Source organism: Corythoichthys intestinalis, chromosome 13 (genome assembly GCF_030265065.1).
Source record: "Corythoichthys intestinalis isolate RoL2023-P3 chromosome 13, ASM3026506v1, whole genome shotgun sequence".
Classification (NCBI taxonomy): Eukaryota; Metazoa; Chordata; class Actinopteri; order Syngnathiformes; family Syngnathidae; genus Corythoichthys; species Corythoichthys intestinalis.
The window spans coordinates 12,749,442-12,771,830 of record NC_080407.1 but is presented as its reverse complement, the minus strand read 5'-3'; the positions used below and the strand labels follow the sequence as shown (position 1 = coordinate 12,771,830).

Sequence of the window (22,389 nt, the reverse complement as noted above, 5' to 3'; positions counted from 1 at the left end):
ATGAATGAAATATTTATTGTCATCATCATCGGTATCATTGACAATCATTGACAATTACAAAATGTGATATGATTTGCCCGAAGGAAGAAAGAACCGAAGAAGAAGACAAGGGCAGACGGGAGAAGCATATGCTTATTATTTTGCCGTCCCCCCATACAGCTAAAGACGCACAATCAGACATGGTACAGTTACATACATCACATGGCCACAAACTGCACAATAAGACAATCAACAATCTTGGTTTGAACAATAACTCAGCGTCCAGAAGCAGCTCCATTGCGGTTGTTGATCACACAGCAGTCTCGTGCACAAGCAGATTAGTGGACTGAGCAGAGGCGTCGCGTCCCATTGGGCAAACCAGGCAATTGCCTAGGGCCCCCAGCCAGCAGGGGGCCCCAGAGGGCCAACAGATTTAGCACTAGCAGCTTTACTGCACTGTCGCAGCGACAAGTGTAGGGAGTGTTTCAATACCATGGAATCATTTGGCAGATTATCTAACGATTCGGTTATCAATCCCAATCGGCACTAACCATGTCACGTAGATTATACAAGTTTAAGAATGCCTAATCAGCCATTAATACCACATGATTGTTTAAAGACTCACCAAGTACTCTCTGGAAGGTCCTTCCCAAGGTTTTCTTTGTTGATTTTCACAGGCCACCTCATTATTCATGTGACTACTTAAAAAAATGGGGATTTTTCCAAAAAAGTCTATTAATGGGTTTTTCGTATTCCTCGTTGAATACTCTATAAGAAAAATATAACATATATGCATCTAAAATAATCCTAAACAATTTTATTAGCAAATTTAATACTCATTTCGGTTGTTGGTCCACCAATCAGTGGCTTTTACGGAATAATTTGAATTTGGTGGGTCGTAGGGCCAATCTGACTACTGATTTCACACAAAGGTATATACCTCCGCATCTGACGGTGGTATTTTTGTGTTGCTACTCTTTCTTCTATTGCTCCAAGTCTAACTGTCCCCCTTACTTGCACACTCTCGAAGGGTCCCATGTTGCTTGTTGCCTGGGGCCCCCAGAGACCCTTGCTACGCCTCTGGGTCTGAGTTTCAGGGCGTACAAGGTTATGGCTTTGTCATTGTCCCTGACATTCTAGCATCTATCTTTTGTGGGAACATTTTGTTGTGGCTATGTGTGTGGCAAAAGTGTTATGTGTTGTCACAGCTGGTGTGCAAGTAGCGACTCAAAATGCTTTTCTTATAAGTCTCTTTAAAGGGTACATTCCTAAGGTGTACATGGTGGCAACATTGCCGCACACAAAGATCACTGTGACAGTTTCATCAGACATGAATGTATAAATCAATCAACATGTTGTACATATCTCAAGATTAATGTCTCCACAACAAAAGACTTGCTTATTATTCGTTTTAAACAGTATATTTTCCATATAGTCAGTAAAGAGCTGGACATTTGAATCAGGAGCTCGGTAGACACAGCAGATAATTATGTTTTTACAATTGGGGATAAGGAGCTCAGTTGTAATACATTCCAGGAGATCGTCAATAATCCCAAACATAAACTTCTTCCTGCCCACGGCTTGCCCCGCGAGAGCCTTCAAAAGACTGAATGTTTAACTAATCGTTGTCATTTTTTTCTCGGGAACCTTTTGTTGACGTGTGATAGGATGACCTTGGCTCCCTGCCTGCGTGTTTCTGTTTCGCCTTGCCGTTTTGATCGCTGTCGACCTGAATAAATTGTTAACTTGTTTTTGGTGAGCCTTCTTTAAACCTTTCAAAAGGGAGTCAGTACAAAGGGTTAAGACTAAGGTGAACGCGCGGAGTTTGGCCTTTTGGCCGGAATGCTGGAGTCTCGCCGGGCCAGCTCGTTGGATCTGCGCCACCTCGGGTCCGGCGGTTCGGCAGGTGCGATTCCGGCGGTCTGGCTAGAAGGTCAGATTCCTTCAGACTTTATGACACCAGAATTCTCGTTGGCTATTTTGTCTTCAGTCGGTTTTTTTTTTTTTTTTTTAAAGCCCTGTAAGCAATACCTGATTCCTGCGGATTTCTGGTGTCCATGGAACTTCCCAAACTGCGTTGGAAGCCTTGACGTTAACGTTATCATAAAAGCACTGAGGCACTCTCAATCAGTGATAATGTATCGTGTGTGAACTGTCTGTTGTTGAAAATTAAACATCAAAACAACTCTTTTGACACCAAACCTGTGCTTTATTCTTCATGTACTTGAATTGTGACAAGTAAATAAGTCAGACTCACAGCAAACATATGTACACTATAAATGATGGAGTGCACCAACCAAAAATACGACATAAAGTGATAAAAAGCTGGCAGTTTTTGGCCGACTGGGTCACGGCTTCGTGTGGCCATTCGATTCCGAACACACACATACTTTACTTGCCTCGGTGGTTCTTCCATTTTTTTATTCAATCGCTGGCTAACCCCCAGCCCCGTATTTTCAGCAATCCCCTCCCCACGAATGGCTTGCCATTTGGCAATCTTCATAATGTCTTGACGAGACATTGTAGAAGTTATCCTACTTGCTCTTTGTTGAACTCTCGTTGGCTTGGTCCATTTTTGTGTGTAGAAAAATCATGTTTGACAATGGCGGTGATTTCGCGCTGAACCGGAAACAACAGTCTGAGCGGACCAATCATAGTCCATTCCCACCACGTCACACGCGTTGATGCGACACGAAGCCAGTAAAAAAAGAAGGAGCCAGAGAGGCTACGGCGCAGGGTTGCAAATCGGTTCTTCCTTGACAGCGCGGAAGCATAACTCGGCTTTAAAGGGTTAATTCCGATTTACGTGGAAATTCTGGTTATGTCGCCAGCATAGGAACGGAACTCGTTCATAACCCGGGGACTACCTGTTATCGCAATTTTTTTACTTTTTTTTGTGCATTACCTACTGTGAAGAAAATAAGTATTTAGTCAACCACCAATTGTGCAAGTTCTCCTACTTGAAAAGATGAGAGGCCTGTAATTGTCAACATGGGTAAACCTCAACCATGAGAGACAGAATGTGGGAAAAAAAACTGAAAATCACATTGTTTGATTTTTAAAGAATTTATTTCCAAATTAGAGTGGAAAATAAGTATTTGGTCACCTACAAACAAGCAAGATTTCGGGCTGTCAAAAAGGTCTAACTTCTTCAAAACAAGGTCTAACGAGGTGTAACGAGGCTCCACTCGTTACCTGTATTAATGACACCTGTTTTAACTCATTATCGGTATAAAAGACACCTGTCCACAAGCTCAGTCAGTCACACTCCAAACTCCACTATGGCCAAGACCAAAGAGCTGTCGAAGGACACCAGAGACAAAATTGTAGACCTGCACCATCCTGGGAAGACGGAATCTGCAATAGGTAAAACGCTTGGTGTAAATAAAGCCACTGTTGGAGCAATTATTAGAAAATGGCAGACAATCAAGACCACTGATAATCTCCCTCGATCTGGGGCTGCATGCAAGATCCTACCCCTTGGCGTCAAAATGATAACAAGAACGGTGAGCAAAAATCCCTGAACCACACGGGGGGGACCTAGTGAATGACCTACAGAGAGCTGGGACCACAGTAACAAAGGCTACTATCAGTAACGCAATGCACCGCCAGGGACTCAAATCCTGCACTGCCAGACGTGTCCCCCTGCTGAACCAGTACACGTCCAGGCCCGTCTGCAGTTCGCTAGAGAGCATTTGGAAGATCCAGAAGAGGACTGGGAGAATGTGTTATGGTCAGATGAAACCAAAATAAAACTTTTTGGTAGAAACACAGGTTCTTGTGTTTGGAGGAGAAAGAATAATGAATTGCATCCAAAGAACACCATACCCACTGTGAAGCATGGGGGTGGAAACATCATGCTTTGAGGCTGATTTTCTGCAAAGGGACCAGGACGACGGATCTGTGTAAAGGAAAGAATGAATGGGGCCATGTATCGAGAGATTTTGAGTGAAAATCTCCTTCCATCAGCAAGGGCATTGAAAATGAGTTGTGGCTGGGTCTTTCAGCATGACAATGATCCCAAACACACAGCCAGGGCAACAAAGGAGTGGCTTTGTAAGAAGCATTTCAAGGTCCTGGGGTGGCCTAGCTAGTCTCCAGATCTTAACCCCATAGAAAATCTGTGGAGGGAGTTGAAAGTCCGTGTTGCTGTTTTTTTTTTCACATTCTGTCTCTCATGGTTGAGGTTTACCCATATCGACAATTACAGGCCTCTCTAATATTTTCAAGTGGGAGAGCTTGCACAATTAGTGCTTGACTAAATGCTTATTTTCCCCACTGTGCGTGAAGTACATGCTTTCTGTGCCTTGCTTCGTACATCATAAACCACCTCAAAATCTTGGTAACGCAAAACAGAAATACTCCAGCGATTGAAATCGCCGACAATGCACCTCATAAGCACACTCTAGTATCTGTAATGCAACGAAAAGTCGAGTTGATAGGAATAAAATCCAACTGGCAACTCTTACATCTGGTTGAAAGCCTTTCCAGATGGGTGGAGGTCGAATGGAAGACATCTCATTAAGTCCACCGAAGACATGAGGACCATTTTGGGGAGGACAGAGAAGCAAAGATAGATGGATGTCCAGATGAAGGGAAGGGAAGTAAAGGGATGGAGATCACTTGGCCATTGCCGGATAATGTCCTGTGTAGTGGCGTCCCAGAGGAGGAGCTGTGATGAAGCAATGAAGGGAAAAGGCTGGAAGCAATCCCCTCCAAGCATGCTGGGGTGGAATGTCAGGTACAGAGAAGAGGGAGGTGGGCATGCCGGAATGGAAATGTAATCCCAGATTGATGTGTTAACCCGCGACCTCCGTGGAGATTTGGTGAAAGCGATGAAGCATAAACCTTTATTGCGGCATGAATCAGATTATATCTGCACATTGTTGACGGAATGAGAGTGTGGGCGGGACGAGACGGTTCAAAAGTCAAGTTGAAAAGACAGAAAGGAAACAGAAGCAAGGCAAAGAGGAATTTAAAAAACAATAATGATAAGGTTTCGCCTTGCGAATGATCTCGTCTCAACGTCAATCGACGCCCCTTCGCCTCGCCTTTTCGCCTCTCTCGCGCCGCCTCTTTCTGTGTTTGCCAATATCTGTGGTCCGCCGGGCGCAAAGATAGACATCAGCGGGGGGTCTTGTTAATCCGGGATGTGGAATGTGGCGAGGACGATCTCTCTCCCGCGTAGCTGAAACTCATTAGGATGCATGTGTGGGAGTTGCACAAGCCCCGAGCTTCAAGCTAAGTCGCCAAGGTCCATCTGTGCAGATCTAAAGACGTTCAATCAAATTAGATGACAATTTCTGCAGCGATGGCACCCGTTTCTCATGCTATGGAATATTGTGAAGAGCCAAAGCTGTCAAGGATCTTTTTATGTTCCCACCTGTGTTTTGGCACCGTCTTATTGTTTGCAATACTCTAACACACTTAATATAATCAATCAGGGAATAGTATAATTTCTCGTATTTACTGTTTGACTGTTTGTTTTACTACAATACACCCAATATAAAATAAATGGCACATATACCATAGTTTAAGGAAAACAAGTACTGTAGAATATATGATATAAGAGATAAAAAACGCCTTCTTATCACGGAAGCCTAGTGCGTGCGTCATGCAGCGGATGCACCTACTCTTGCAATCAGTTCTCCCGGACAGTCCAGAACAAATGAAGGGACGCCGTGTCCCGACACAAGGAAAAGCAACTCCCGATATCCAGCTGATAACACGAGTGACAAGAATCCAAGAGCCGCTTTGACGCTGAGGTGGCAAAATTCACAATCCTCGTTGCCCAGACAACAGTAACTCCCGAATCCTCCTGTCCAATCCACGAACAGACAAAATCCCAAACACACCCTTCTTCCTGCCCACGACCCACCCTACGAGAGCAATAAAAAAAAATTGAATGTTTAACTAACTTGTCATTTTTCTCGGGAACTTTTTATTGACTGCTGATATGGTGACCTTGGAACGAGTTTGCCTCCTACCCTGAGTGTTTCTGTTTTGCCTTGCCATTTTGATCGCTGTCGACCTGAATAATTTAAAAATGGAGTCAGTACAAAGGGATAAGACCAGTGTTGGGAATAACACCTTTATAAATGACGCCGTTACATAACGGCATTATTTTTTTCAGTAACGGGGTAATCTAACTAATTATTTTTTCCGCCGTTACAACACTGTTACCGTTACTGACGGTCAAAAGCGGTGCGTTACTTTGAATAGATTGAAGAAACTACCAGCCGTAGCGAGTCTTCTCTGCTCTGTTTATTTGTCATCCAAGACTTGGGGTGCGTTCAGGTTCATGGCAATGAAAATAGTAAACACACATAGCCTACCTCTGCAAGAACGATGGAGTTGCCGTTTGATACGGTCATAATGTGCAGGTCCTGCACCCATCTGCAGCAAAACTGTTCGTAGCCTTGTAGCGATTTGTAATTTCGGAATCGCTGATGAGTTTAGTAACATACACCAAGCAATAAATACAGCAGAATGTCCATTTCTCATAATTGTGGAAGCCCGTCGACATCTTTACTCCATTTGTCTTCGGCTTGCTCGTAAGGGTCAACATTGTTCACATCCTTAAGTTTGATCACATATCTGTTCTTCGCCTTAGTAACGAGTTTGTCTCTTTATCGAACTGGCAAGTTAAAGTTTAATGTCCCGCGAGCCAGACCTGCTTCCAATATGTCTGCGTTGTTGTCAAATCTCACGTGATCCCCCATTCTGTGATGTAAACGCTCGAGCCTAATAGCGCACGTACTTCAGAGCCGGTGTTTTCACACACAAACCGGAACAGCGTGTGCGGCAAACGCACACGCAAAACAGATGCAGAGGGATATGATGGCAGAGCATTCAGAGGAAAATTTGTCCTTTACAACAGGGGTCCCCAATGACCGGGCCGCAGACCGGTACCAGTCCGTGGCGCATTTGGTACCGGGCCGCGCAGAAATAATAAATAATTTATTTACGACTGCATTCTGGCCAATTAACTTTGGCCTGTGCCGCTTCACACACCAATATCCCTGTCTACTCTAGACATACAACTACAGGATAGGAGGTCGTCATAGAAATGCATTGATTGGGCTGTTAGCACTAAATCTCATTTTGTATATCTATGCGCGCTTGGACTCGATAATAACGTATGACGTAGGTCGTCGCCAATCACATTTCTTCCCGGAAATAATTAGCCCACACACTAGAATGACTGAATAACAGATGTCTTTGGACAGACTTTTTACGGGGAAAAGGGAACCTGACGAGCCAGAAGATGTGCCTACAACCTCGAAGAAAACAAAATTTATGCTACTTCCCAATCACTAAAGACCCACGAACTGCGAAGGAGTGAATTCGTGACCCGTATGTGAATAAACCGAGTGATTCGAGCATGTCTGTGCAACAGGAATATCAGCTTGTAGAGATCGCAAATCACGGGGACCTTAAACGTACATTTGGGACAACAACTCTACCGAAGTTCTGGATTAAAGTCATTTCGGAATATCCTGACATCGCTAGGAGCGCGCTGAAAACTGTGCTACAATTTCCAACATCGTGTATTTGTGATGCTAGCTTCTCTCACTCTCCCATCTCGGGACCATCTCGTCTCAACGAAACAAACTCAGGCCTCCCACTGATTCAGCGGGTGAGTTGTATTTTTTCCCTGCACTTAACACGATGGGGCTAAAAACAAATGCTATTTTATATTTGTCATATTTTTCTGCCGCACATTGCCGGTGTTTTGACAAAGTTGCCATGCGCGGAACGTTAAAAAGGACCGCAAATGCAGCGATTCCAAAGTACACACTACAAACTTTCTTTAAAGAAAGAAATATTAACTTACGTTAGCCATGTTAGGTGCACACAACAACTGCACGTAGCCCTGTCACTTAACGACTTCGCCGTGTCGTTAAGCATTAATTTACACCATTTCCATGTTGCACATGTATGTTTATGATGTAAATAGTTTTTTAGCACCATTGGATAACATTAACAGTCCAACGGAATATAAAAAAAGACTTTTTTCACCGCCACAAAAGCTTTGGGAGCAAAATTTTATAAGGGTGCAAAATTTGACAGGACACCGGTCCGTGAAAAAAAGACCCAAATCACACCGGTCCGTGGTGCAAAAAAGGTTGGGGACCCCTGCTTTACAAAGTGGAGATATAAACACTATTTCAAGTTGGTCAAAATTAAAGGAAAGAACGTGCATGTAAAGTGTAATTTATGTCCCAGGGCAAAACTTTTGTCAACATCTGTGGTAAGCAATTCAAATCTTTTTATTTTTGTTGCACTTCAAGTGTAGGATAAATCTGTTGCTGGTGAGGTGCAATAAATATTACAAGGTTCTATAACACAACTACCTGTCTGTTCTTCTCTATTCAACTGACTCGAATACTGCTCAGAAAATTTCAAATTTTTTCACATACAACAACTTCTTTTTAAACTAACGGAAATAGTTACTTTCCCTGGTAACTAGTTACTTTTTCTATAGAGTAATTCAGTTATTAACTCAAGTTACTTTTTGGAAGAAGTAGTGAGTAACTATAACTAATTACTTTTTTAAAGTAACGTGCCCAACACTGGTTAAGACCAAGGTGAACGCGCGAGTTTGTCCGTTGGAGTTGCGCCAGCGCTGGTCCGGCGGTTCGGCTGGCGCGATTCTGGCGGTCTGGCCAGAAGGTCAGATTCCTTCACTCGCATGAAATGAGAACAGAAAAATGCATCAAGAGCAACAACTAGAATCTCGAAAATGACGAAACACTACCTTACGTGGCAGTTTCACTTTTATGTTTTCAGATTACTCCTCTACGGGGTCCCAGAGAAGGTGGCACCCTGGTGACCATCCGCGGAGACAACCTGGGCCTGGAGTTTCGTGAGATCCAGGGCAACGTGAGGGTGGCGGAGGTGGAGTGCACGCCCATCCGAGAGGGCTACATCCCGGCAGAGCAGTGAGTGGGCGACTTAACGTGCACAACACCCTCAAGTGTATTTGAAATGGGAGTTCCTAATGTCGCATCCACAGAATCGTGTGCGAGATGGGCCGCGCCGAAAAGAGTCAGTATACAGGGAACGTCAAGGTGTGCGTCGGTATGGGCGCGTGCCGGCCGGAATTCACGGCCAAGTCGTCCAAATACTACTACTTTGTGGTAGGTCAACTCATATTTGGCTTTTTGTCAGCATTTTCAATGTCCCTGTTGGCTGCAGTCCTGCCACGTTTTTTCTTGCTGTGTGAAATTACAAAGGTGTCAAGTGTGGATGTTATTCTTAACCACTCGCTTCTTATTTTTCTCTTTAGATTCCAAGAATCCACAGCATCAAACCGAGCAGAGGGCCCGTCTCCGGGGGAACTGTGGTCAGCATCATGGGGAGCCACCTGGACGCCGGCAGCAACGTGTCCATCATGTTTAAGGACCAGCCGTGCACCTTTCTTAAGTCAGTCGTCCACCGACGCGCCGTGCGCCCCCTTCCTGACCCCCGCACTTAAGCAGTCAATTAAAAGCACACACTGCGTCATTTAAAAGAGCTGCACAGACATTCCAGGGCCGCAAGAAATCAGATTATATTCAAGTCATTGGCAAAATGAGTCGCCCCGGATTTATGATCTCCATAAATATCCTCCTAATGAGTTTCCGTTCTCCATCACCGCTTTCATGTCTTCTTCAATACAGCACCAGCTCCTTCTGTAAGTTATGCTCTCATTTAGCTGATAAGGCCGGCCGGGTGTGCTTTAGGACGTGTCCCCACAATGACTGACAGCACCAAAATGTGTGCCTTTAAAATCACTAAAATCTGCCAACAAAGAATAACACTTGACACTCAGATTGGATGCACCGACTGTGTATTTAAATACATTTTTCAAAATAACTGACAAAAAATTTTGACCATGACTAAACCAACATCTCCATGTCCGAGTCTTTTTGCAATGAAGCATCCACTCAATTCAAAAGCAGTTCAATAAGTCAAGCAACCATGACCCAACTCTCAAATGCGACCTTATTATACGCTTTCTAACCCGTTGTCCTTTTGCCACAGGCGCGACGGCTTGTGGCTAACGTGCCGCACACACGCATCACTACACGGCTACGGCAACGTGTCGGTGTCGGTGAGTATCGACAAGGCACAGCTGCAGAGGGACCTGCGCTTCGAGTACGTGGAGGACCCCACCATCACCAAGATAGAGCCCGAATGGAGTATCTACAGGTCAGGACCAAGGAAATCAAATTTTTTTGCCAGTGCTTCTTCAATAGTAACAGCGCAACTGAAAAATTAGAATCTTTTGGCTATAACCTCCATTTCCGTCCTTTACAGTGGAAACACTCCGGTGACCGTGACGGGAACCAACTTGGACATCATCCAAACGCCGCTAATCAGAGCCAAATACAACAATCACGAGACACTCAATGTAAGTCAACTACCGTGCGTTATGTAAACAGAGCTTTTCCGGTGAAAATTCATGTGAATAAATGCTTAAATCCCTGAATTATTCATAGATATGGACGTAAAACAGTCTCGATTCTTGGTTAAAAGCAAAAAAACGTGCAGTTAGCATTTATTTTACATCAATATGTCAAAGTACATTGCTATTCTGTTAGTGAATGTAGCTAGCGCCCGCCTTATGTAGACAGCTTTTCTGGTGAAAATTCTTGTGAATAAATGCTTACATTCATGAATTATTCATAGATGTTGACGTAAAACAGTCTCTATTTTTGGTTGAAAGCAAAAAAAAAAAAAAAAAAAAAGTGTAGTCGGCATTTATTTTAGTTAAATTTGTCGAAGTACAATGCTATTCTGTTTGTGAATGTAGCTAACGGCCGCCTAATGTAAACAGAGCTTTTCCGGTTAAAATTCTTGTGAATAAATGCTTAAATCCCCGAATTCTTTATAGATATGGACATAAAACAGTCACGATTCTTGGTTGAAAGCAAAAAAAAAAAAAAAAAAAAAAACGTGCAGTTGGCATTTATTTTACGTAAATAAGTCGAAGTACAATGCTATTCTGTTAGTGAAGGTAGCTAGCGGCCGCCTTATGGAAACAGAGCTTTTCCGGTGAGAATTCTTGTGAATAAATGCTTAAATCCCTGAATTCTTCATAGATATGGACGTAAAACAGTCTTGATTCTTGGTTAAAAGCAAAAAAAAAACATGCATTTAGCATTTATTTTACGTAAATATGTCGAAGTACAATGCAAGCCTTTTGGTGAATGTAGCTAGTGGCCACCTTATGTAAAAAGAGGTTTCCCGTGAAAATTCATGTGAATAAATGCTTAAATCCCTAAATTATTTATAGATATGGACGTAAAACAGTCACGATTCTTGGTTTAAAACAAACACCAAAAAAAACGTGCAGTTAGCATTTATTTAACGCAAATATGTCGAAGTATAGTGCTAGCCTGTTGGTGAATGTAGCTAGCAGCCGCCCTATGTAAACAGAGCTTTTCCGGTGAAAATTCTTGTGAATAAATGCTTAAATCCCTAAATTATTTATAGATATGGACGTAAAACAGCCACGATTCTTTGTTAAAAACAAACAATACAAAAAAAACCGTACAGTTAGCATTTATTTAACGTAAATATGTCGAAGTACAATGCTATTCTGTGAATAAATAGAGCTAGCGGCCGCCTTACAGAGCTTTTCCGGTGAGAATTCTTGTGAAGAAATGCTTAAATCCCCGAATCCTTTATAGATATGGACGTAAAACAGTCTCGATTCTTGGTTAAAAGCAAATAAAACGTGCAGTTAGCATTTATTTTATGTAACTATGTCGAAGTACAATGCTAGCCTGTTGGTGAATGTAGCTAGCGGCCGCCTTTTGTAAACAGAGCTTTTCCGGTGAAAATTCTTGTGAATAAATGCTTAAATCCCTAAATTATTTATAGATATGGACGCAAAACAGTCACGGCTCTTGGTTAAAAACAAACAAAACGTGCAGTTAGCATTTATTTAATGTAAATATGTCGAAATACAATGCTATTCTGTTAGTAAATGGAGCTAGCAGCCGCCAGATTATGTCTCTATGAGTGGAAATGCATATATGATAAACATGACACAATGCACAGGTGTCAGGGGAGCCTTATACAGTACCCCCAAAATCTGCGAATAACTGAAACCACAAATTCCGAATCGCGAATTGGTCTGTGCTCATCTCGTGCTGCCTTGGTGATGTAAACGGGTCAAAAGTAGGGCACGGTTTGCAGATTGAAATTAATAGAGGGTGATGAAATTTATCTCCACGCATATGCAACGATAGCCGCAGAGATTGTCCCTTATCAGAATCTTTGTAGCCTTTATTCACCCCTTCGCTTTGAATTTGACAGAACAAGAGGATGATAGTAACTGATATACAGTATGTCTTTGGCCTTGTGGATTTTTCAAGGGTGCATTTCATAGTTCTTGTATGCAAAACTCACACAATCGGGTCTTTGTGGAGTCAGTCTCCCAACACACGCGGAAATATTCAAGTCAACTTTGAGCAAGGACGCACGACAGGGACGTCTGGCAGACCTTTTCCAGATGTGTCCAGCGTGACGTTCAAGGACCCAATTAAAGCGACAGACGCCAGTCGCGGCGGCTTCACGCTGAAGGTTATTGTTGGCGTCTCGTCAATGTTTGCGCGAAACCTTTTCTGCCTGTTGTCATGACGCTGACAATTTCCTACAGACATGTCAGACAAAGCTGTCTTGTTTTGAAAACAAGTTTGTAAATAGCTGAAAGGAAAGAAGAGAGTCAAGAAAGCCTGAAAGGGAAAACATGCCAAGTCCTTACCATCTTGTCGCCCCCAGTTGTGCCAAGTCCTGAGCCGGACATCCATGGAATGCCAGGCCCCGGAGCTTTCTATCAGCCTTGCGCATCAGCAGGAGGCGCCGGAGAGACCTGACGAGTTCGGATTTAGGCTGGACGACGTGCAAGCAGTCATGGTGCTCAACAACACCAATTTTATCTACTACCCCAATCCCGAGTTCGAGCCTCTCAGTCCATCCGGCGTTCTGGAGCTTAAACCCGGATCGCCCATCATACTGAAGGTACGTTCACTCTCAGGATGTTATCACGCACTTCTCTACAGGGATTGAGTTGAGTTTCCTTCCCTCAGGGGCGGAACTTCCTCCCACCCACCAGCACCGGAAACGGAAAGATGAACTACACCGTACTCATCGGAGAGAAGCCCTGCATGTTGACTGTGTCTGACAGCCAACTGCTCTGCGAGTCACCCAACCTGACTGGTCGCCACAAGGTTCTGGTGAGTGGCATGGATGCAAATCAATGCAGGGACGGACAAATGTTGCCTTTGTTTTATCAGCATGAGCACTCCCAGACAGACCGATCATCTGTGTTTTTGTCAATGCCGCCCACAAGACAAACACATGAACCGACTGCGGGAAGCCCAATAAGGACCGTTCACGGCCACTTTGCTCCAAACACTTCCTGCTGTTTCCAATTGGGCAAGACGGCTGTAATATGAAATAACAGAAGCAGAAGTTAGCACTTTTTAGATCAATATGTCTGTCTTACTGTCTGTTTGAACTTCAGCCACATTAAAACTAATAGGAGTTTGAGATATACAGTGGGGCAAATAAGTATTTAGTCAACCACCAATTGTGCAAGTTCTTCTACTTGAAAAGATTAGAGAGGCCTATAATTGTCAACATGGGTGTTTCAACCTCAACCATGAGAGACAGAATGTGAAAAATAAAACAGAAAATCACATTGTTTGATTTTTTAAAGAACTTATTTCCAAATTAGAGTGGAAAATAAGTATTTGGTCACAAACAAGCAAGATTTTTGGCTGTCAAAGACGAGGTCTAACGAGGCTCCACTCGTTACCTGTATTAATGGCACCTGTTTTAACTCATTATCGTTATAATAAACACCTGTCCACAACCTCAGTCAGTCACACTCCAAACTCCACTATGGCCAAGACCAAAAAGCTGTCGAATTTGCCTTGCCTTGTCTTGAAGGACACCAGAGACTGAATCTGCATTAGGTAAAACGCTTGGTGCAAAGAAATCAACTGTGGGAGCAATTATTAGAAAATGGAAGACATACAAGCCCACTGATAATCTCCCTCGATCTGGGGCTCCATGCAAGATCTCACCCTGTGGCATCAAAATGATAAAAAGAACAGTTATAAAAATCCCAGAACCACACGGGGGGACCTAGTGAATGACCTATAGAGAGCTGGGACCACAGTAACAAAGGCTACTATCAGTAACACAATGCACCGCCAGGGACTCAAATCCTGCACTGCCAGACGTGTCCCCCTGCTGAAGAAAGTACACGTCCAGGCCCGTCTCCGGTTCGCTAGAGAGCATTTGGATGATCCAGAAGAGGACTGGGAGAATGTGTTATGGTCAGATGAAACCAAAATAGAACTTTTTGGTAGAAACACAGGTTGTCGTGTTTGGAGGAGAAAGAATACTGAATTGCATCCGAAGAACACCATACCCACTGTGGAGCATGGGGGTGAAAACATCATTGGGGCTGTTTTTCTGCAAAGGGACCAGGACAACTGATTTGTGTAAAGGAACGAATGAATGGGGCCATGTATCGAGAGATTTTGAGTGAAAATCTCCTTCCATCAGCAAGGGCGTTGAAGATGAGACGTGGCTGGGTCTTTCAGCATGACAATCATCCCAAACACACAGCCAGGGCAGCAAAGGAATGGCTTCGTAAGAAGCATTTCAGGGTCCGAGAGTGGCCTAGATCTAGAAAATCTGTGGAGGGAGTTGAAAGTCCGTGTTGCCCAACGACAACCCCAAAACATCACTGCTCTAGAGGAGGTCTGCATGGAAGAATGGGCCAAAATACCAGCAACAGTGTGTGAAAAGCTTGTAAAGAGTTACAGAAAATTGAAGAAAATTGAAGTGAAGAATTACAGAAAACGTTTGGCCTCCGTTATTGCCATCAAAGGGTACATAACAAAGTATTGAGATGAACTTGAGGTATTGACCAAATATTTATTTTCCACCATGATTTGCAAATAAATTCTTTAAAAATCAAACAATGTAATTTTCTGGAGGTTTTCTTACATTCTGTCTCTCATGGTTGGGGTTTACCCATGTTGACAATTACAGGCCTCTCTAATATTTTCAAGTGGGAGAACTTGCCCAATTAGTGGTTGACTGAATACTTATTTGCCCCACTGTAGCTTTTATTATCCAGAAGAATTGGTAATAAAACAAGCAGACATTCAAATTGTTGTGACCTGAAAGTACATAAAAAAGTTCTGTCAAAAACCATGATTTTTTCCATCCTCAGGCTCGCGTGGGGGGTATCGAATTTTCACCCGGCGTGGTTCACATCACGTCGGACAGCCCGCTCAGCAGCACGGCCATCATCGGCATCGCGGCTGCCGGTGCCCTTCTGCTCCTCGCCATTGTCATGGTGCTCATCGCCTATAAGCGCAAGTCTAGAGAGAGCGACCTGACGCTCAAGCGGCTGCAGATGCAGATGGACAACCTGGAGTCGCGGGTGGCGCTGGAGTGCAAGGAGGGTGCGAAACTCACACACTAGTGTCTCTTTCTTCATCGTACCAACCGAGGGTATTGTATCGTAAGACTTTTATATCCTGTTAGCTTTTGCAGAGCTACAGACAGACATCCACGAGTTGACAAGTGACTTGGACGGCGCAGGGATCCCTTTCTTGGACTACAGGACGTACACCATGAGGGTTCTGTTCCCGGGAATCGAAGAACATCCCGTACTCAGAGACCTTGAGGTACGCTTCATCCGTTCATGGTCAGTTGCGCCCGATCTTCTCGCCAGGAAGTTCTAGCAGTATCGGACGGCTTTTTAAAGATTCTAATTATGTCAATCGCTCAGGTAAAAGGAAAATATCTCGTAATTTATCCCCGGCGGTGACGTTGATTGACAGCCGTAATTGAACGAGTCGTCTTGTTCCATTAAGGCGATGATTGACCCCTATTCCACTGCCCTCAAGGTTGGCCACTCTGTCCCTTGATGAGAATTTGCCAGTAATACGCAATATTAATTAGGCTTTAATTGGTATAAATGTCAAACCGCTCGGAGAGGCAATGTGCCGCGGCAGCCTAATGAAGGAAGCAGAAGGCTGCTTTTAGGTGTTTGGCACACACCTAATTGTTATTGATGTGTCGGTAGAGGTGACAGAAATAGCCCATGTGATGGAAAAGATGCAGTCACACTAGTGCTTGCCTGTGGAAGTCTTGTATGAAGTGAGTATGTGTGCTGATGAAAACACGAAGCAAAACTTGTCATCTACAACTTGACTGCCGCACATGCTGCAAATAGGCGACGCGTCACCACGAGGCAGACGTTGAAAGCCCAAACTCCGTAGGTGCTCGTTAGGGAAGAAAACATGGAGGTCGGAAGCAGATGCGGCAAGCGCGGCGGCTGGCATAAACGGCGCGGGGGACGCGGCGGGCTCGGCTTTGAAACGGCGATGGCGACGCGTGGCATCAAAGCATCTAATCGAGCTCCGGAGAGGCACGCCGCTTTTGTTAGGTTGAAGAGACGCGACAAATCTTGGAGTCTCGCAGGAGAAGCGGCCCATTATGCTGCACTGACAGTTAGTTTTCATATTCTGATGTTTTATCCGATCCGGTGTATTTTTTCCTCTAATACAGGTGCCAGGTTACCGACAGGAGCAAGTGGAAAAGGGCCTGAAGCTATTCGGCCAACTGATCAACAACAAAGTCTACCTTCTGTGCTTCATCCGCACTCTGGAGGCTCAACGTGGCTTCTCCATGCGCGACCGTGGCAACGTGGCCTCGCTCATCATGACGGTGCTGCAGAGCAAGCTGGAGTACGCTACCGACGTGCTCAAGCACCTTCTGTCCGACCTCATCGACCGCAACCTGGAGAGCAAGAACCACCCCAAGCTCCTGCTCCGAAGGTAGAAGGACACCTTTCATTCTTCCTTCAACTCTTAGTGCTGAAATCTCCCTAACCATCTCTTCTTCTTATGTGAATTTTTCCATCACTGTGACTGCCTTGTGCCACTTCTGTCACCATCTTTATTTCTGCCACCCTCCTCTCCCTGCTCACTTGATTGCTAAATCAATGCTTAAAGTGTGCGAACAGCGTATCTCTGGCACAGCATCTGAGCACGGCTACCCACTGATTCCTTGGCCAAGAAGTGTGTGCATGTGTGCCTGAGGACCACATACACACACACATCATTCCATCTGTCCCATCTCAACCTGTGCTGAAGTACGAGCACCAGGCAAGCTAACTAACGAGAGCCTTCCACAACCATCTGTCGCAGTCTTTGCCGCAATCTACAATCCCCTACCCTTCATCCCGCCATGCGGGCACGCTGCATGTACACAAATACACGACTCCGTTTAGTTTGGACTATTATTACCGCCGCTATTAGGCGAAACCTACAGAAGGCGGAGATTATGTATTCGGTTGTGGCTGTTTGTATGTTTAGCTTCAAGATAACTCATGGTAAAGGGATTATGATCAAATTTGCAGGATATGTTTGGAATAGGAAACAGAAGAGATGCATACACTTCACTATCAGTTGACGGGGCTCGGGACCAATCCGTAGGGGGCCTATTTTCAAAAACAAAGCCGCTAGCGACCTAAAACCAAAACAGGCACCTCCCTTAGGCATATACAATGGGGCAAAAAAGTATTTAGTCGACCACTAATTGTACAAGTTCTCCCACTTGAAAATATTAGAGAAGCATGTAATTGTCAACAACCTCAACCACGAGAGACAGAAGGTGGGAAAAAAAAACAGAAAATCACATTGTTTGATTTTTAAAGATTTTTTTTTTGCAAATCATGGTGGAAAATAAGTATTTGGTCTATACCAAAAGTTCATCTCAGTACTTTGTTCTGTACCCTTTGTTGGCAATAACTGAGGCCAAATGTTTTCTGTAACTCTTCACAAACTTTTCACACACTGTTGCTGGTATTTTGGCCCATTCCTCCATGCAGATCTCCTCTAGGGCAGTGATGTTTTGAGGCTGTCGTTGGGCAGGACGGACTTTCAACTCCCTCCTCACCTCGTGGCGTCAAAATGATAACTATACGGGGTACCTAGTGAATGACCTACTGAGAGCTGGGACCACAGTAACAAAGGTGACTATCAGTAACACAATGCACCGCCAGGGACTCAAATCCTGCACTGCCAAACGTGTCCCCCTGCTGAAGAAAGTACGCGTCCAGGCTCGTCTGCGGTTCGCTAGAGAGCATTTAGATGATCCAGAAGAGGACTGGGAGAATGTGTTATGGTCAGTTGAAACCAAAATAGAACTTTTTGGTAGAAACACAGGTTCTCTTGTTTGGAGGAAAAAGAATACTGAATTGCACCATAGGGTTAGGTTCTCTTGTTTGGAGGAAAAAGAATACTGAATTGCACTATAGGGTTAGGGTTAGGGTCATCATGCTTTGGGGCATGCTTTTGGGGCTGTTTTTCTGCGAAGGGACCAGGTTGACTGATCTGTGCAAAGGAAAGAATGAGATTTTGAGTGAAAATCTCCTTCCATCAGCAAGGCCCTTGAAGATGAGACGTGGCTGGGTCTTTCAGCATGACAATGATCCCAAACACACAGCCAGGGTAACAAAGGAGTGGCTTCGTAAGAAGCATTTCAAGGTCCTGGAGTGGCCTAGTCAGTCTCCAGGTCTCAACCCCATAGAAAATCTGCGGAGGAAGTTGAAAGTCCGTGTTGCCCAACGACATCCCCAATATATCACTGCTCCAGAGGAGATCTGCATGGAGGAATGGGCCAAAATACCAGCAACAGTTTGTGAAAAGCTTGTGAAGAGTTACAGAAAATGTTTGGCCTCCGTTATTGCCAACAAAGGGTACATAACAAAGTATTGAGATGAACTTTTGGTATTGACCAAATACTTATTTTCCACCATGATTTAATAAACAAATTATTTAAAAATCAAACCATGTGGTTTTCTGGGTTTTTTTTCCACATTCTGTCTCTCATGGTTGAGGTTTACCCATGTTGACAATCAGGCCTCTCCAATATTTTCAAGAGGGAGGACTTGCACAATTAGTGGTTGACTAAATACGTATTTGCCCCACTGTATAAGTCTCCGTGAGCAGCGACATCAAAAAATTCAAAGCCGCTCTCGAATAAAATCCCAATGATTTTTTTTTTTTATACAAGTATAATAAAAACGACACTCCCGCGCCGGGAGCCCCGTCGGGAGCCCCGTCGGGAGCCCCGTCGGGAGCCCCGTCGCTTCAGCTTTGAATGAGTGTCGTGTCACTCGCGGGCCGTCCACTTGACAGCCGGCCTCCGCGCCTGGGGGGTGATATTGGGGTCCACCAGTGTGCCGTGACAGGGCACCGTACCGTCGCGGGCACTCCGGTGAGATGCCGATGTCACACCCTTGTACCGGTGCCCTATTTTCGGCTTGGACTCTAGCAGAGTCCGATGGCTGGATGGAGCCCTGGTGGCCATTATTCTTGCTTCATGCTTTTATTCCATTGGCGTAGTCACCTGCCACCCAAACTTTTTGCTTTTCAAAAAAAAGTAAAAGTGACACGTCAATAAAAATATATATATTTAAAAAAAAACAAAAAAAAAAATGTTTTTAAAATTTTTTTGCAAAAGGTTTTTTTCTTTGATTAAAAAGTGTTTTTGATTGAAGCAACTTTTATTGGGATTGAATGATTTAGACACAAATGTCCTTTCCATAATATGACTCAAACACAAAAAGGATTGTTTTGATCAAAGAAAACAGTTTCAATGAAAAATGAAGTGTTCAAATGTGAATTTCTGAGTCTAAAATATTTTTTCACTTTCAAACCTTTTTTACTACGATTGGATTTTTTAAAATTTTTGATTGAAGTGATTTTTCTTTTGAAAATATATTTTTATGTTTGAAGCAACATATTTTTTGATTGAATAATAAAGACACAAATGTCCTAGCCAAAATGTGGTCAAAACGCACAATTACATGACTTCAATCAAAAAAGTTGTTTCAATTAAAAAAAAAAAAACTTGACTTAAATAAGAAAAAAAAAAAAAACTTTTTCAATCAAAGAAAAATAGTTTTCAAATACATTTTTTTAAAGTTTAAATGTATTTTTGCATTCAAACACTTTTTTTTTTTTTTTGATTGAAGTGACTTTTTTTTTTTTTTTTGGATTGAATAATAAAGACACAAATCTACCTCCATAGAAGAACTGTTGTTATTTTTACCCAACAGTCACTTTGGCATATGAACAAATACAACACTGAAACTTAGGAAATAGACCAAGAACAATCCTATGGTTGTAAGTGCTTTAAAGTCTTTTCATGTTCATTGGCTGCCACTGGCAATCAAATGATCGCTGCCAGCACTTCTGAGTCAAAATGGATTGGACGTCTATGCCTGTCAATGGCATTGAAACATGATTATGTTGTGTTATGTGGAAGCAGTGGAGGCCTTGCAGCAGTTTGTATCTTGTGGACAATCCCGCGAATGTGCATCAGTCAAGCTGCTGTGTGACAAACACACACACAGACGCCATCCATAAAGCACTCTCAAAAAAGGAATACCTCCAGAAAAAGAAATTATTTTTCTTGCGTACGTCCCCCACTCCTTTCGCCACGCTTCTTTCAGTCCTTTGACAGACTGGCGATGTGAGGAAATGGAGAGGATTTGAAGCCGTGTGTGATTACAGACCGCAAGGACGCATGAAAGAAAAGATCAAACGTGACCCCGGTGACCTTGTCGCTGGATGAGAGTGGAGTGCGGGAGGGCTAATCCCCCCCAGGTGTTGTGCCAGGCCGGCCCACTGGCATGACGGACTCCCTCCCTACTCGGTGTGAAGTCCCTTTAAGTGGCTATCTGGGCGTCGATGGGGCGTTCGGGCCGCAGGTGGCCGACCGACTCCCCGACAATAGCGCCACACAATGTATACTAATCCTAAAATATTGATGCCTTCGAATGTGTATGCGCAGCCCCCTGTTGACGGCCACAGAAAAAAAAGGATATCCGATCCTCGCCTGTGCCCTCGCCAGCGCCACTGATGTTTTTATACACGCATCAATCATTCATTCACTCAGGATCAGTCACACACTGTCGAAGCACGGATGCCAGGCGCTGAAGGAGACACGTATTCACTAGCTTGCTATTGTGCACGGATAGAGTGTCAGTCCATTGAGGAAAAAAGGGCTTGATAATGAGGCCAGTGTTCCTACAGGGAGCACATCAATCCAACGGGATCAAATCAAGCCTTTTAATTGCTTTGCATCGCATTCAAATCCCCAACACGAGGATTGTCCACAGGTTCTTTTTTCCTTTGGTGTCGCCGCAATTATGTTTGTGTTACCGAGAGGCATCATAATGATGTTGATGCGGGATATTAATGAGGGCGTACGGTACGTGATGATTATTATGTGCTGTCCGTGTCTGCAGGACCGAGTCCGTGGCGGAGAAAATGCTGACAAACTGGTTCACCTTTCTTCTGTACAAGTTTCTCAAGGTAAAAAGTCATTGAGTTCATCACTTGTGTTTTTCTTAAAGTACATACACAACAATAACGCACTTCTCGGGAGTTCACTTCACTTATAGTCAGTGTTGGGCACGTTACTTTAAAAAAGTAATTATAGTTACTCAGTACTTCTTCCAAAAAGTAAGTTAGTAACTGAATTACTCTATAGTAAAAGTAACTACCGTAATTTTCGGACTATAAGCCACTACTTTTTTCCTTCATTTTGATACCTGTGGCTTATAGTCCAGTGCAGCTTATTTGTTGATTTTTTTTTAGGTAACACTTTATTTGACAGCTGTGTCATAAGACTGTCATAAGATCATCAAAATTATGACATGACACTATCGTGGACATTACTGAATGCTTATGTCATTAAGTGTCATTTGGCAAATTATGTCACTAACTCAATTTTTGTCCGTCTTGGATCTTTTGCATCCATTCAAAAGTGAGATCATTTGCCGGATAACACTTAATGACATCTGTTATAAGCATTCATGAATGCTCAGGACAGAGACATGTCATAATTATGATTGTGTAATGACAGTCTTATGGCACCAATGTCAAATAAAGTGTTAGCAAATACCATAACTAGCAATTGATGAAACAATTGGAACAGTAACTGAAGAAATATTTAGCACAGAACATGATTTTTGATTGTTATTTACATCTGTAGCGCTGCAATGCATGCTAAGAGGCATGTTGGATGACAACAGTCAACAGCAGGTGGCAGCAGAGGTTGACTGTCTCCCCCAAGGGAGCAGTGATGGCCAAATGAAGCTTCTTGAAGCAATAAAGCTTTGCAGTAATTGGTTCAAAGTTTAATGATGGTTCATTTGGTCTTATGACAGTCGGTCGTATGATGACGCTGTCAAATAAGGTTGTACCCGTTAATATCTTTTGGTGTAAAATTGTAAATATCCCATGACGTAGTGAGGACAGCTGCGGCTTATAGTCTAGTGCAGCTTATCTATGAACAAATGCTGTT

At 43.6% G+C, this 22,389-nt stretch overlaps 1 protein-coding gene across 2 annotated transcripts in view; it reads left to right on the top strand.

The window, feature by feature from the left end:
- plxna4 (plexin A4) overlaps positions 1-22,389 on the top strand; it is a 339,249-nt gene that overhangs the window by 288,214 nt on the left and 28,646 nt on the right. For both annotated transcript variants that reach the window (XM_057855551.1, XM_057855552.1), the window contains 11 exons: positions 8,773-8,924; positions 8,999-9,122; positions 9,272-9,408; positions 10,009-10,176; positions 10,285-10,378; positions 12,757-12,996; positions 13,065-13,211; positions 15,230-15,464; positions 15,547-15,689; positions 16,576-16,844; positions 21,329-21,395. In XM_057855551.1, coding sequence (XP_057711534.1) covers positions 8,773-8,924; positions 8,999-9,122; positions 9,272-9,408; positions 10,009-10,176; positions 10,285-10,378; positions 12,757-12,996; positions 13,065-13,211; positions 15,230-15,464; positions 15,547-15,689; positions 16,576-16,844; positions 21,329-21,395 — 1,776 coding nt within the window. The remainder of the gene's footprint in view (positions 1-8,772; positions 8,925-8,998; positions 9,123-9,271; positions 9,409-10,008; positions 10,177-10,284; positions 10,379-12,756; positions 12,997-13,064; positions 13,212-15,229; positions 15,465-15,546; positions 15,690-16,575; positions 16,845-21,328; positions 21,396-22,389) is intronic.